Source organism: Rhinopithecus bieti, unplaced genomic scaffold (assembly GCF_001698545.2).
Source record: "Rhinopithecus bieti isolate Rb0 unplaced genomic scaffold, ASM169854v2 scaffold_47707, whole genome shotgun sequence".
Lineage (NCBI taxonomy): Eukaryota > Metazoa > Chordata > Mammalia > Primates > Cercopithecidae > Rhinopithecus > Rhinopithecus bieti.
In genome coordinates, this window is record NW_016819117.1 from 1,890,311 (window position 1) to 1,905,661 (window position 15,351).

General features: G+C 52.6%; 1 protein-coding gene across 1 annotated transcript in view; it reads left to right on the plus strand.

Annotated features, from left to right (window-relative positions):
* The first annotated feature begins 1,176 nt into the window (after positions 1-1,176).
* The window catches only part of CCNF (cyclin F), a 36,836-nt gene continuing 22,661 nt past the window's right edge, over positions 1,177-15,351 (plus strand). Inside the window, exons 1-8 of the mRNA XM_017858495.1 lie at positions 1,177-1,281; positions 2,892-3,046; positions 5,292-5,398; positions 8,394-8,461; positions 9,719-9,912; positions 10,646-10,699; positions 12,441-12,545; positions 12,842-12,919. Of these exons, the coding sequence (XP_017713984.1) occupies positions 1,266-1,281; positions 2,892-3,046; positions 5,292-5,398; positions 8,394-8,461; positions 9,719-9,912; positions 10,646-10,699; positions 12,441-12,545; positions 12,842-12,919 (777 nt within the window). The 5' untranslated portion in view covers positions 1,177-1,265. The remainder of the gene's footprint in view (positions 1,282-2,891; positions 3,047-5,291; positions 5,399-8,393; positions 8,462-9,718; positions 9,913-10,645; positions 10,700-12,440; positions 12,546-12,841; positions 12,920-15,351) is intronic.

Below are 15,351 nucleotides of genomic sequence, written 5' to 3' on the forward strand. Positions count from 1 at the left end.
AATAGTCCCAACTTCCAGGCCCTCTCTGCGCCCTGTGCTGTGATCACCTGTTTGCTCTGTCTCTTGCTCCAGGCTGGCTGAAGCCTGCACGCCAGGGCTCCTGTTTGTGTGCCCAGGGCAGGCCCAGTACTTGAAGGGGTTCTGTGGGGACTCAGAAGGATGGAAGGGTGCAGACTGAGGGAAGCGTGAGGGAGGGGTGAGCAGCCTTGGCCCAGGCCCCTGCCTTCCCCAGGAAAAGCCCCTCTGTCCTCCACCAGACACTCAGGAGGCTGCATGTCTTCCCCTGACAGCCTGTGCCGTGAAAGGGGTGGGGTATGGCTGATTCCTGAAGGACAGCTCGGATGGGCTCTGCCCAAGACAGGAGTGAGCAGATGTGACACTTGCCACAGCGAGCAGCTCCCAGGTAGCAGCCGAGGAGGCGAGACAGGGGGCAGCATCTGGCCAAAGTGAGGGAGCGGGCTTGCCCCGAGGCTGGGGCACTGAGGCGTCCAGGGTGCGCCACGATTCGCGGGAAGAAGGGGTCAGCGTTTCGCGGGGGAGACTTCCAGCGCCAGCTCCGACCTCCTCTACCACGATCCGGGCCAGCAGCGGCTCGGCCACAAACCCAAGGGTCTCCACCTGAAGCAGGCGGCGGAAAGGATGGCCGTGCAGGCTGGGGGTGACAGTCGCGGGCCCAGGACCGACCCCGGGACCCGGGAAGGGCACGGCCTCGTCCTAGAAGCGCCACGTCGGGGCTGTGCCAGGCTGGATCACGGCCGCGACTGCGAGGGACGCCAAGGAGTCCTCTTTCCCCTGGCCGCAGGCATGCGCCTTCGCAGCCCATGGGGCACCGCAGATGCCAGTCGCCGGGGTCAGCGGCGATGCCCGGACCCATGCGGCCGGGAGAGAACGCCTAGAAACCGCTGCCCACGGGCCAGGAGCCGCGTTCCTCCAGGATCCCAGCCCCGCTGGGGAGGCGGGGCGGCCACGCGGGTTCCACCAGTCAGCGGCCAATGTTCGAATTCGCGTCCTGGCCCGGCCAATGGCGGGCGCCCGGAGCAGGCGGTGTGGGCGTGGAGGGCGGTAAATAAGGCGAGCCCGGGGCGGGACGTGGGCGGAACCGGCGGCGGCCCCCCGGGCAGGCCAATGGGAGGGCCGGGCGCGTTTGAAAACTGGGGTGGGCGGCTGGGCGGGGTCTGCGCCTGCGCGAGGGCACCGCGCGCGCTCCAGCCGGGGCGCGGGCGCGCTCTCAGGCGGGCTCAGGCGACAGAGACGCGAGCGCGGCGATGGGGAGCGGTGGCGGTGAGTGCGAGGCGATGTCCGCCGGTTTCTGCCCCACACCCCTTCTGCCTGCCCTGCGGGGCAGACAGCGGGTCCCGCGGCAGGGGAGGCCCTGGCAGCCTGAGGAGGGCCGGCTCGAGCTCTTTAACCCGGGGCGGGTGTCGCGTCAGGCGCAGGGAGCCCCCGCGGCCGGGCGCGCGGTTTAAATGCCCGGCGGGCGCCCGAGCCCCTGGTCGCCTTCCCTCGCGGCGACGTTTTCCGGCCCTTTGCCGGGGCAGCGATCGGGTCCCGGACGGCGATCGGATCCCGGGGCGGCGATCGAGTCCGGGGGAGCCACACACCAGCGCCTCCTGGTCGGGGTTGGGGCTGCGGAGCGCGTGGGGTCGAAACGATCCCGCAGCCCGGCCCGGCCCTGACTGGGCCTCCGTCCAGCGGGGCCGTGGACCTAGCTCTGTGGAAAGCAGCGTTCGGCCCCGCGCGCGATGAGGCACAGGAAACTCGAGCTGTAGTTTCAGCTGTTATCACAGTATCTGTCCGGGAGCCGGAGAATGAGGAATATTTTATGGAGAGCTCTATAGAATCTTTGAGAATTCGTCGCCCTGGAATACGTTTGGCTTTTGCAGCTCTTTTAATTCCTGACAGGAAGACCCGGGTCAGGAGAGGGGAGCAAGGAGCAATCGCTAGGAAATCCTGGTGGGAAGGGATTTGGGCCCACAGAGGGGAGTGGCTCTTCCTTTCAGGACTGGAAGAACGGATAGAAAGGTAGATTTGTAGGTGGGGAGGCAGGATCCTGAGGTTCCTGTCTGAGGGTTTCTGTTTCGCTATGAAATAAGGGCTAAGATCATCTGCTTAGAGTGAGGAAGGGGTTGCTGGAGTAAGAGTTAGAAAATCCGGCTGTGGGAAGAGGAGAGAGCACATCTGAGAAGCATGACTGGGCTGCCTGCCTGGTGGGTGGAGAGCCCGTCTCACCTTTAACGATTGCACCTGTATACAAACCTACAGGTCTAGGTTTGTGTTGGGACCTGAGCAACAACCTTACTGCGTAGCTGTAAACTCCACATTCTACAGTGGAGAGCACACTGAGACTCTGCAGAGCTGACTTGGACGCACACTACCCCGGCCTCCAAGCCTGTGGCTTCTCTCCAGGGCCGACCTTTCTAATTTGGACTTGAAAACCAGACTCTACAAGCCCACAGATCCTTATTGAACATTATGCACCTTGGTCATGTGTGCAAAAAGCAAAGATATCCAGCAAAGACCTCAGGGGTATTCCTAAGAGTGAAATGGAAGGAAAACGGTCGTCAGCCTCAGCAGCTTTTTCCCCTTCCTGACTGTCATGTGGGCTCTGGATCAGAAAGTTTCCCAATAGCCAAGTTACATGATATGCACTATTTGCCATAAATATTTGTTGAATATTTGAAAATGAATGATCTCTTCTGTAATTTGTGCAATGCCACTCCTTTTACATAATCTTTGTTTGGGACAAGAAGCATAGTTCTGTTTTTGTGGCACAGGGAATAGTAACCATTAGATCATTTTCAGGTGTAACTTTTATCCTTTTTTTTCCCTTCAAGGCTATGTATATAGAATAATTTTTCATCTTATCAAGCCTTCTGTCTTTTTTCCTTCAGTGATTCACTGTAGGTGTGCCAAGTGTTTCTGTTATCCTACAAAGCGAAGAATAAGGAGGAGGCCCCGAAACCTGACCATCTTGAGTCTCCCCGAAGATGTGCTCTTTCACATCCTGAAATGGCTTTCTGTAGAGGACATCCTGGCTGTCCGAGCTGTAAGTCCCTGGATGAAAACAGCATGAGCCCTAGCATTGTTGATTATACTATCAAGGCCTTGTGTTCTTAACTGTCAGAACAAAACTTTGACTAAAAAGGAGGTTACAGGCAGAGGCCGGGCACAGTGGCTCATGCCTGTAATCCCAGCACTTTGGAAGGCCAAGGGGGGTGGGGTGGATCACCTGAGGTCAGGAGTTCAAGACCAGCCTGGCCAACTTGGTGAAACCTGTCTCTACTAAAAATACAAAAATTAGCCAGGCGTGGTATCTCATGCCTGTGATCCCAGCTGCTAGGGAGGCTGAGGCAGGAAAATGGCTTGAACCATTTTCAAGGTTGAAGCAGTGAGCCGAGATTGCACCACTGCACTCCAGCCTCCAGCCTGGGCAACAGATAAAGACTCTGTCTCAAAAAAAAAAAGGAAACAAAGATGATATCATTACCAGATGCTTTCTTTAAGACATTCTGATTACAGAAATTTCCATTCCTGTCTCCCAGCACACTAACGTTGCCTCTGTTCATTACAGTGTCAACAAAAAAAGCACCTTTTTTTCTTTTTTCTTTTTTCTTTTTTTTTTTGAGACGGAATCTTGCTCTGTCGCCCGAGCTGGAGTGCAGTGGCCAGATCTCAGCTCACTGCAAGCTCCGCCTCCCGGGTTCACGCCGTTCTCCTGCCTCAGCCTCCGGAGTAGCTGGGACTACAGGCGCCCGCCACCTCGCCCGGCTAGTTTTTTGTATTTTAGTAGAGACGGGGTTTCACCATGTTAGCCAGGATGGTCTCGATCTCCTGACCTTGTGATCCACCCGTCTTGGCCTCCCAAAGTGCTGGGATTACAGGCTTGAGCCACCGCGCCCGGCCAACCTTTTTTTTTCTTTGAGACAGAGTCTCGCTCTGCCACCCAGGCTGGAGTGTGGTGGTGCAATCTCCACTCACTGCAAGCTCCGCCTCCCGGGTTCATGCCATTCTCCTGCCTCAGCCTCCCGAATAGCAATAGAGTCAGGGTTTCACCATGTTAGCCAGGATGGTCTCAATCTCCTGACCTTGTGATCTGCCCGCCTCGGCCTTCCAAAGTGCTGGGATTACAGACGTAAACCACCTTACCCGGCCGAAAGTACCCTTTTATGGCAGTGAAATTTGCATCCCTTAAGAAATAGGATAGTGTTTAAAAGAAGAAGAATATATTCTTGAGGACAAATCCCATGTAACATTTAACACTTAACTGAACTCTAGGAGTTATTTTCTAGATGTTGGAACCATAGGCTTACTTTGAGTGACTTAACCTAGAGTATACAGTGGATTCATGGGAAAATGCAGCAACAACCCATTTTCTGACTCCCAAAGTCACCTCCATTGCAGGTGTGACACACTTTATGGACCCCAGGGGGTGCTGAATTTCCAATGGCAGTGGAAACTTTGGTGCTTAAAATGCTCACCTGTGCTCCAGGTCCTGGCCTGGACACTTCCTGCGCTGGCCTAGCGCAGAGGCTCCAGGTTCTACCTGAGACCTCCATCATGGGTGGTGTTCTTTGCCCTGAGTCCCTGTGACCTGTTTCCACACTCCCACTAGCAAGTCCTCCAGTGGGGAAGCACAAAACACATTTCCGTCCTGCCTGCCCCCATTTAGAGTGTTTCCCCTGTCTTTGGGGGTGACACCTTTGCAGGGATGTGGGACCCTCTTTCTCAGCCTAGGTGTTTGTTCCCGCCTTCCAAGATCATTGTCCTCTGCCCTGCTTTAGAACCTCAGAGAAACTCGTTTCTGGGCTGTTTTATCTGTTCAAAGCGACAGTTACTTTCACACAGAGATTGGGGACCTCGACTACTTGGGATGGGGAGGGAGACAGGAGATCCTACATCTGCGTCTTGTCCTTAAGAACCTCCAGGTGGCCGGGCGCGGTGGCTCAAGCCTGTAATCCCAGCACTTTGGGAGGCCGAGACGGGCAGATCACGAGGTCAGGAGATCGAGACCATCCTGGGTAACACGGTGAAATCCTGTCTCTACTAAAAAAATACAAAAAAACTAGCTGGGTGTGGTGGCGGGTGCCTGTAGTCCCAGCTACTCGGGAGGCTGAGGCAGGAGAATGGCGTAAACCCGGGAGACGGAGCTTGCAGTGAGCTGAGATCCGGCCACTGCACTCCAGCCTAGGCGACAGAGCGAGACTCCGTCTCAAAAAAAAAACAGAACCTCCAGGCGTGGAGCCTTCAGGTGGTCCCTCCATGACCCAGCCCCGGCCCCTGTTGTTCTGCAGGTACACTCCCAGCTGAAGGACCTGGTGGACAACCACGCCAGTGTGTGGGCATGTGCCAGCTTCCAGGAGCTGTGGCCGTCTCCAGGGAACCTGAAGCTCTTTGAAAGGTATCTCTGCACCCTGAGAATGGCTCAGTCTTCTCCTGTCTTGGCCTTCCTATGTGCCAGTCTGTGTCTCACGGCCTGATTCAGTAACAGTTTTCCTGTTGCTATCTCCCATGACGTTGCCTCATCCCCTGGGGAGTGACTGAGGGTGGCAGACCTCACGCATCAAGCCGCACAAGCCACACACCTTCCAGCAGGCCGTGCAGTCATTCATCCCTCGTGCCACTGATCCATTCCCACATGACCCAGACATGAGTCCTCTTCCTGTGGAAACTTCACTCAGCCTGCCTTTCTTTTGGTCAAAACCATGTGATTTCTATCCTGTAATGTTTCACTCACTGGCTGATCCCACCCCAACCTGCACTCCACATCCTGGCCTCCTGTCCACGTGTGCTCATGGTCCCAGGTACCAGCTGCCCTCAAAACAAACCAAGGAACCACAGCTCAGGCGGGGATTTTTCTTTTTTGTTTGTTTCTTTTTTGTTTGTTTTTTTCTTGAGATGGAGTCTCGCTCTGTCACCAGGCTGGAGTGCAGTGATGCGATCTCGGCTCACTGCAACCACCGACTCCCTGGTTCAAGCAATTCTCCTGTTTCAGCCTCCCGAGTAGCTAGGATTACAGGCACGCGCTACCATGCCCAGCTAATTTTTGTATTTTTAGTACAGATGGGGTTTCGCCATGTTGTCCAGGATGGTCTCGATCTCCTGATCTCGTGATTTCAGGCGGGGATTTTCTGACAGGGATTCACTGTGGCCCTTGTCCACTTGAGTTGCCAGAAATCCAGATAGACAACCAACAAGGACAGGCAGCCATGTTGCCGGGGCCATGCTTAGGCTGCTTCCAGGGGAAATGTATATATTTCTTATTGAGACATGATCCACACATCACACAGTTCACCCATTTAAAGTGTAGAACTCAGCCAGGTGTGGTGTCACAACTGTATTCCCAGCACTTTGGGAGGCCAAGGTGGGTGGGTCACTTGACGTCAGGAGTTTGAGACCAGCCCGGCCAACATGGCAAAACCCTGTCTCTATTAAAAATACAAAAATTAGCTGGGTGCAGTGATGGGTGCTTGTAGTCCCAGCTACTCTGGATGCTGAAGCATGAGAATTGCTTAAACTCAGCAGGCGGAGGTTGCAGTGAGCCAAGATTGTGCCATTGCACTCCAGCCTGGGTGATGGGGTAACACTGTCTCAAAAAAATAATAAAAAAATAAAATGTGGCCGGGCGCGGTGGCTCAAGCCTGTAATCCCAGCACTTTGGGAGGCCGAGATGGGCAGATCACGAGGTCAGGAGATCGAGACCATCCTGGCTAACACAGTGAAACCCCGTCTCTACTAAAATACAAAAAAAAAAATTAGCCGGGCGAGGTGGCGGCGCCTGTAGTCCCAGCTACTCGGGAGGCTGAGGCAGGAGAATGGCGTAAACCCGGGAGGCGGAGCTTGCAGTGAGCTGAGATCCGGCCACTGCACTCCAGCCTGGGCGACAGAGCGAGACTCCTTCTCAGAAAAAAAATAAAATAAAATAAAAAATAAAATAAAATGTGGCCAGGCACGGTAGCTCACGCCTGTAATCCCAGCCCTTTGGGAGACCAAGGCGGGCAGATCATGAGGTCAAGAGTTCGAGACCAGCGTGAGCAACATGGTGAAACCCCCGTCTCTACTAAAAATACAAAAATTAGCTGGGCATGGTGGCACATGCCTGTAATGACAGCTATTCAGGAGGCTGAGGCAGGAGAATCGCTTGAACCCAGGAGGCAGAGGTTGCAGTGAGCTGAGATTGCGCCACTGCACTCCAGCCTGAGCAACAGAGCGAGACTCCGTCTCAAAATAAATAAATAAGTAAATAAATAAATAAAATGTATAACTCATTGGTTTTTAGTATACTGAGAGTTGTACAGACATCACCAGTACTTAACTTTAGAACATTCTCCTTACCCCAAGAAGAAAGCTTGTCCCCATCGGCAGTCACTTCCCATTTTCCCCACAATCCTGGAAACTCTAGACAACCCCTAATTGATTTTCTGTCTCTCTGGATTTGCCTTTTGTGAGGATTTCACATGGAATCTTGCAATACGTGGTCTTTTGTGGCCGGCTTATTTCACGGACCCTGATGTTTTCAAGGTTCATCTGTGTCATAGCATGTAATGGATAATTCATATTTGACTACATGATATTAAGAAATGTTCTGGCCGGGCGCAGTGGCTCAAGCCTGTAATCCCAGCACTTTGGGAGGCCGAGGCGGGCGGATCACAAGGTCAGGAGATCAAGACCATCCTGGCTAACACGGTGAAACCCCGTCTCTACTAAAAAATACAAAAAACTAGCCGGGCGAGGTGGCGGGCGCCTGTAGTCCCAGCTACTCGGGAGGCTGAGGCAGGAGAATGGCGTGAACCCGGGAGGCGGAGCTTGCAGTGAGCTGAGATCTGGCCACTGCACTGCAGCCTGGGTGACAGAGCGAGACTCCGTCTCAAAAAAAAAAAAAAAAAAGAAAAAGAAATGTTCTAGGGCCAGGCATGATGGCTCAAACCTATAATCCCAGCACTTTGTGAGGTTGAGGCAGGGGGATCGCTTGGGTCTGGAATTCAAAATTAGCCAGGGCAATGTAGCAAGACCCTGTATCTAGAAAACAAAAATTTTTTTGTTTAACTAGCTGAGCATGGTGGCACATGCCTGTGGTCCTAGCTACTTGGGAGGCCGGGGTGGGAGAATGGCTTAAGCACAGGAGGTTGAGGCTGCAGTAAACTGTGATTGCACCACTGCACTCCAGCATGGGCAACAGAGCAAGACCCTGTCTCAGATATTTGTGTGTGTGTGTATATATATATACACACACACATATATACATCTATATACACACATATATATGTGTGTGTGTATATAGATGTATATATATATTCAATTCAGGGAACAAGTATTCTGACTTCTTCAAGTACTATGGTGCTTCATACCGTTTGTGGCATAAAATATTGTGATGCTTTATGTTCTTAATGTTTCAGGGCTGCTGAAAAGGGGAATTTCGAAGCTGCTGTGAAGCTGGGCATAGCTTACCTCTACAATGAAGGCCGTAAGTCCTCACCCCTCCTGCGTGTTGTCGCTTTAGATAGGCGTGAGCCTTTGGCCATATGAAGAGGTGGTCCCTGTGTTAGCAGTTCAGTCACTGTCCTTGCTCTGTCCAATGGCCTACCTTCCCATTCCCTCTCAGGAGCTCGTGCCCAGATGTACCCTGCTGAAGAACCTGCTAATGATACTCTGACTTTGTAGGTTATGAGAGAGTCACCTCTTGTTTTAGCAAACCCTTTAATTTCAGTTGGCAAAGAGTGACTGAACCAGAGCCTCAGCACGGGGGCTGATCGGGCTCCCCGCCCTCTGTGCCATGAGCACGCAGACCCGTGTGTGGATGCTGGCCCTCTCCTTGGCCATCCTCTTAGAATTCTTGAGACAGAGGTCAGCGTGCCCTGTAACACAGAGCCAAGCTTCTAAACGGGAAGCAGGTATGGGCAGGTTAAAGCTGGCCTGGTTCCTGGATCCCTTCATCCCCAGAGGCCAGGTGCTCCTTGAAAGAAACTTGCACAGCCTTTTCTTCTACCAGTTCCCGCTTATCTGGCCAGCACCCCAAGGAACGAGCCCACAGTCTGTCCCAGCTCTCAAAACAAAGACTGGGGTGTAGCCTCCCACATTCCCACTTCTAAACGATCTGGTGTCTTGCTGGGAGAGAGTCCCTACCCTTGGCTGGCTGGCAGGATTGTGGTGACTGACAGGGACCATGAGCAACACCCTTCTCCAGAATCAGGGGACCCGAGGTCCTACCCCTGCCCTCCCATCAGAGAGCAGCTCCCAGACGTAAAATTCACATGCCATACAGTTCACCCATCTAAAGCATGCAGTTCTGTGGTTTTTAGTATATTCACAGGGTTGTGCAGTCATTGCCACTGTCTAATTTTAGAATATTCTCCTCGTCCCCAAAAGAACCCCCACCCCTGCCGTGGACCCATTACCAGGGGGTCGGGCGGTGGTTCCCAGCTGGAGGGAGGATGGGACATGAAGCGTCACAGGGTCTCCTTCCCCTGACCTTCAGAATCCAGGCTTCCGGGAGGACTGCAGCAGGGGCATTGATCACAATGACCCACCTGTTCTAGACATTAACAAAGTAGGGGGAGAAAAGACAGGTGCCCCATCCTGGAGGGCTCTTCCCTCCTTAAACACCAGCTGCTTTGCACTATGGTGGACTTCAGGCGTTACACTTTCCACCAAGACCATGGAGAACTTCCCACATTCCATCCCTAAGAGACATCCCTGGGGTCTGTCCTATCTGTCCCCACAGTGTCTGTGTCTGATGAGGCCCGCGCAGAAGTGAATGGCCTGAAGGCCTCTCGCTTCTTTAGTCTCGCTGAGCGGCTGAACGTGGGTGCTGCGCCTTTCATCTGGCTCTTCATCCGCCCTCCATGGTCAGTGAGCGGAAGCTGCTGCAAGGCTGTGGTTCACGAGAGCCTCAGGGCAGAGTGCCAGCTGCAGAGGGTGAGTCTGGGCGAGGGGCAGCACCTGCGAGGCCACCTGCAGGGTCCCATGGCACAGGAAGACCCCGAAGGTAGACCCTGGACCCCGGAAAGTCAGGAGCCTAAGGGAAGTGAAGATGCAGAAAACTGAGAGTGCAGATGTGGGGAATGCATCTCGAAATTACCTGGCACAGAGGAGGAAGCCTGAGAGCCAGGGTGGGCTGCAGAGTTCTGGGCACATGTGCTGATGGCTGGAAACTGAGGGCTGAGGCTGCATGGGGCAGTTGGAGCTCAAGACCCAAATCCTGCCAGATGAGGTGGCTCACGCCTATCATCCTAACACTTTGGGAGGCCGAGGCCGGAGAATCGCTTGTGGCCAGAAGTTCGAGACCAGTCTGGGCAACATGATGAAACCTCATCTACAAAGAATACAAAAAAGTTAGCCAGGGGTGGTGGTGCATACCTATGGTCCCAGCTACTCGGGAGGCTGAGGTGGGAGGATCGCTTAAGCCTGGGAGGTTGAGGTTGCAATGAGCTGTGACTACGCCACTGCACTCCAGCCTGGGTGACAGAGCAAGACCCTGTTTCCATTAAAAAAAAAAAAAAAGACTGAAATCTGAGAGTGGCCCTCTGCAGGGAAGGGAGGGCCAGACAGCAGGGCCATGGGCATGGGACCCATAGACACAAACAAGGGAGGGTGGCCCCCAGGCAGTTCTGTCTGCTGGAAATCACACTTCTTTCTCCTTTTTTTAAAGACTCACAAAGCATCCATATTGCACTGCTTGGGCAGAGTGCTGAGTCTGTTCGAGGTGAGTCAAATTGTTCTCTGCACTTGGACTTTGTGTTTGATACATCCCTAGCCAAGATCCTGGAAGTGAAAAGCAGCAGAAGGGGGAATACAAGGCCCAAAACAAAAGGCAAGCCTTGCCCAGAAAGGCCCAGCTGAAGAAGCCAGGGAGTACACATGGGCCAGGCCGCGGGCTCCGATCCTGGCTCCATGACCCACCTGGTGGGGGAGTGGGGGGGTGGTGAGAACTGCAGAGCAGATCGCAAGGAGGCATTGAACCTCGATGCTCGCTCGTCTGCTGGCCCTGCTTTTGGTGGGCTTCTCCTGCCTGTGTGGACCTCTCTGCTCTTGATGTCCTAATGGACTTTGTGATCCGTAAACCCCCTTTGCAGCAAATTGAGGGAATGTAGTGGCTTCTAGTGACAGGCTTGGCAAACGCATCAGAGAGGGACACTGAGGGGAAGCCCTGAGAGCCACCACTGAGGGCCACCAGCACTGTCCTGGCAGTTGAGGGCAGTTCCTTTGGCAGCAGGTGAGAAGGGCAGGCCTTTGATGGTGCAGAGCTGAACCAGGGATCATGCAGTCCCAGCCCAAACATAAACCCTTCCAGGAAGAGAGCAGGGCTTTTGTGGCCGGAGTTCTTGAGTTCACACTCCTGGCTGGCTTTGGAGTGGTGCCTCTGTAGAGAAGTCCCTTCTGCTCTGATTTAGATAACTCATTTTATTAAAGCTCAGAGCAATGTGTGTTACCACTTAAAAGTATAGGGGCCGGGTGTGGTGCCTCATGCCTATAATCCCGGCACTTTAGGAGGCCAAGGTGAGTGGATCACCTGAGGTCAGGAGTTCAAGACCAGCCTGGCCAAAATGGTGAAACCAGGTCGCTACTAAAATCACAAAATTAGCTGGGCTTGGTGGCGGGTGCCTATAATCCCAGCCACTCAGGAGGCTGAGGCAGGGAGAATTGCTTGAACCTGGGAGGTGCAGGTTGCAGTGAGCCGAGATTGCACCACTGCACTCCAGCCTGGCAACAGAGCGAGACTCAGTCTCAGGGAAAAAAAAAAAAAGAGTATAGAAAGGGAGGAGGATGGTGAGTAGAGTGACTGAACATCAAGTAAAGAATAAGGGCCAGTCATGGTGGCTCACGCATGTAATCCCAGCACCTTGGAAGGCCAAGGCGGGTGGATCACCTGAGGTCAGGCGTTTGAGACCAACCTGGCCAATGTGTTGAAACCACATCTTTACTAAAAAACACAAAAATTAGTTAGGCGTGGTGGTGGGCACCTGTAATCCCAACTACTCAGAGGCTGATGCATGAGAGTTGCTTGAACCTGGAAAGCCGAGGTTTTAGTTAGCCGAGATCACGCCACTACACTTTGGCCTGAGTGACAGAGGAAGACTTTGTCTCAACAACAACAACAACAAAAACAGCCAGGCACAGTGGCTCATGCTTGTAATCCCAGTGCTCTGGGAGACCAAGGTGGGTGAATCACCTGAGGCCAGGATTTCAAGACCAGCCTGGCCAACATGGTGAAACCCTGTCTCTACTAAAAATACAAAAATTAGCTGGGCATGATGGCGGGCGCCTGTAATCCCAGCTACTCAGGAGGCTGAGGCAGAAGAATTGGTTGAACCCAGGAGACAGAGGTTGCAGTAAGCCAAGATGGCACCATTGCACTCCAACCTGGGTGACAAGCAAAACTGTCTCAAAAAATAAAAATGAAAAGAGAATAAGGGAAGAATGAACTCTGCTGGGATTTATTCTAGGATGAAGAGAAGCAGCAGCAGGCCCGTGACCTGTTTGAGGAGGCTGCTCATCAGGGATGTCTAACCAGCTCCTACCTCCTCTGGGAAAGCGACAGGAGGACGGATGTGAGTGGAGCCTGCTCTGGGTTAGGGGGAGTTACGCTGGACAAAGGCATAGTTGACACTTGGTCCTTGGATGTGGTTCTGTCCGCAAAAGGGTAGTGGCTCTTGCTGCTCCCAGCCTGTCAGCCTCCAGGAGCTGCTGGTCAGTTGGCTGTTCTTGGCACCTCCAAAAATGACTCCCGCCGTTTGAGAGAGAAGAGGTGGGAAGTTAGTGTAGTGTCGGCCCTTCTGAGTCTTGGTTCTGAGTTCCTCCCAAGACACAGTTGTATAAAGGCCCGGTGATCTTCTCTCTTTGACAGGTGTCAGATCCTGGGCGATGCCTCCACAGCTTCCGAAAAGTCAGGGACTACGCTGCCAAAGGCTGCTGGGAAGCACAGGTGAGGTGCGGGCCTGGGATGATGTGGGGAGCTGGCCTTTCTCCCTCCAACCTTGGGGCAGGACTGTCTGGGCTCCCACAGGGAGGCCAGGATTGAGGGATGCCGTAAGATCGGTTCAGCACTGGAACTGAGTCTTAAAGGACAGGTACAGAGTGAGAAGAGCTGGGAAATATGTTATTCATCCATGCCCATCCACCCTTGCCTCTCAGCCAGCCAACCTCTTAATTTTCAAATGCTTGTGACCTATAGCTGATGTCAAAATTTGTGCCATTCTTGAAATTTGTCCCATAGGTAGAACTGATCTTAACAACAAAACTTGAGGCTGCTTGATAGCAGAGGGGCGTGTAGAGTCCCTTCCTGCTTCCTCTTCCTGTTAGGGCCTTGCTAGTCATGTCACCTAGTCACCAAGTCATCCAGGGCTAGAGGCAGGAAATCAAGCACTGGTAGACTCTCCCCCATAGCTGTAAAGAATTTGTCAGGGCCAGGCGCGGTAGCGCACGCCTGAAATTCCAGCACTCTGGGAGGCCAAGGCAGGTGGATGACCTGAGGTCAGGAGTTCGAGACCAGCCTGGCCAACATGGTGAAACCGTCTCTACTAAAAATACAAAAATTAGTCAGGCATGGTGGCAGGCGCCTGATATTCAGGAGGCTGAGGCAGGAGAATCACTTGAACCCGGGGAGGCAGAGGTTGCAGTACCGCTACACTCCAGCCTGGGCGACAGAGCAAGACTCTGTCTGAAGAAAAAAAAAAGTTGTCAGGACAAATCAAAGAAAGCTCCTATTTGCCAAATGGATAGAAGCTTGTTCTTGTCACCCCACCAAGTGGGTGGCAGAGTGATCTGTGCTCAAATGCTAGGGACAAAATTACAAATTGATAATGGCCCAGCCCGAGGTGTCATAGTACATTGTGGTGTTCATATCCAAAAAGCCAGTCAGCAGATTTACAAGAAGGCCACCCGTGGTGGCTCGCACCTGTAATCCTAGCACTTTAGGAGGTTGAGTTGGGAGGATCGCTCAAGTCCAGGAGTTCAAGACCAGCCCTGGCAACATAGTAAGACCCCATCTCGACAAAAAATTTAAAAATTAGCTGGATGGTGGCGGGCGCCTGTAGTCCCAGCTACTCGGGAGGCTGAGGCAGGAGAATGGCGTGAACCCGGGAGGCGGAGCTTGCAGTGAGCTGAGATCCGGCCACTACACTCCAGCCTGGGCGACAGAGCGAGACTCCGTCTCAAAAAATAAAATAAAATAAAAATTAGCTGGATGGGTTGGGTGCAGTGGCTCATGCCTGTAATCCCAGCACTTTGGGAGGCTGAGGCGGGCAGATCACGAGGTCAAGAGATGGAGACCACCCTGGCCAACATGGTGAAACCCTGTCTTTACTAAAAATACAAAAACAAATTTAGCTGGGCATGGTGGTGCGTGTCTATAATCCCAGCTACTCGGGAGGCTGAGGCAGGAGAATTGCTTGAACCCAGGAGGAGGAAGTTGCGGTGAGCCGAGATCATGCCACACTGCACTCCAGCCTGGCAACAGAGCGAGACTTCATCTCGAAAAAAAAATTAGCTGGATGTGGTGGCATGTGCCTTGTAGTCCAGCTACTCAGGAGGCTGAGTCAGGAGGACCACTTGAGCCTGGGAGGTCAAAGCTGCAGAGAGCTGTGATCGCAACACTGCACTTCAGCCTGGGCTACAGAGGGAGACCTTATCTCAACAAAAAAATTGTTTACGAGAAATGCAGCAACGTAGTTCTGTTGGAAACTGAGGGTAATCAATAAGAATAGGAAGACTCTGATAGAAGTTCAGGGGAGCCTCAGTTGATTCTCAAAAAAGAGGAAGTAGGGCTGGGTGCAGTGGCTTACATTTTTAATCCCAACACTTTGGGAGGCTGAGGCAGGAGGATCACTTGAAGCCAGGAGTTATCTCTCTGTTGCCCAGGCTAGAGCACAATGGTGTGATCTCAGCTCACTGTGACCTCTGATGCCTGGGCTCAAGCCTTCTGAGTAGCTGGGACTATAGGCGCCCGCCACCACACCCAGCTAATTTTTGTATTTTTAGTAGAGACGGGGTTTCATCATGCTGGCCAGGTGGGTCTGAAACTCTTGACCTTAAGTAACCTGCCGGCCTCTGCCTCCCAAAGTGTTGGGATTACAGGAGTGAGCCACCGCACTTGACCAAAAAAAAATTAATAATAAATAAATAAAAAGAGGAAATAAACTCAAGTGGTTAGAAATTGGAATGTTCAACCTTATTACTAGTCGTAAGAGGGCACTTTTAAATGAGATATTTTGGGCTCATCATATTAGCAAATTATATATATATATATGTATATATATGTGTGTGTGTATATATGTGTATTTCTCTGTGTTTTAGTGACTGGTAATTTCTGAAAATAGCTATTTTTTTGTTTTTTGGTTTTTGGTTTTTTTTTTTTTT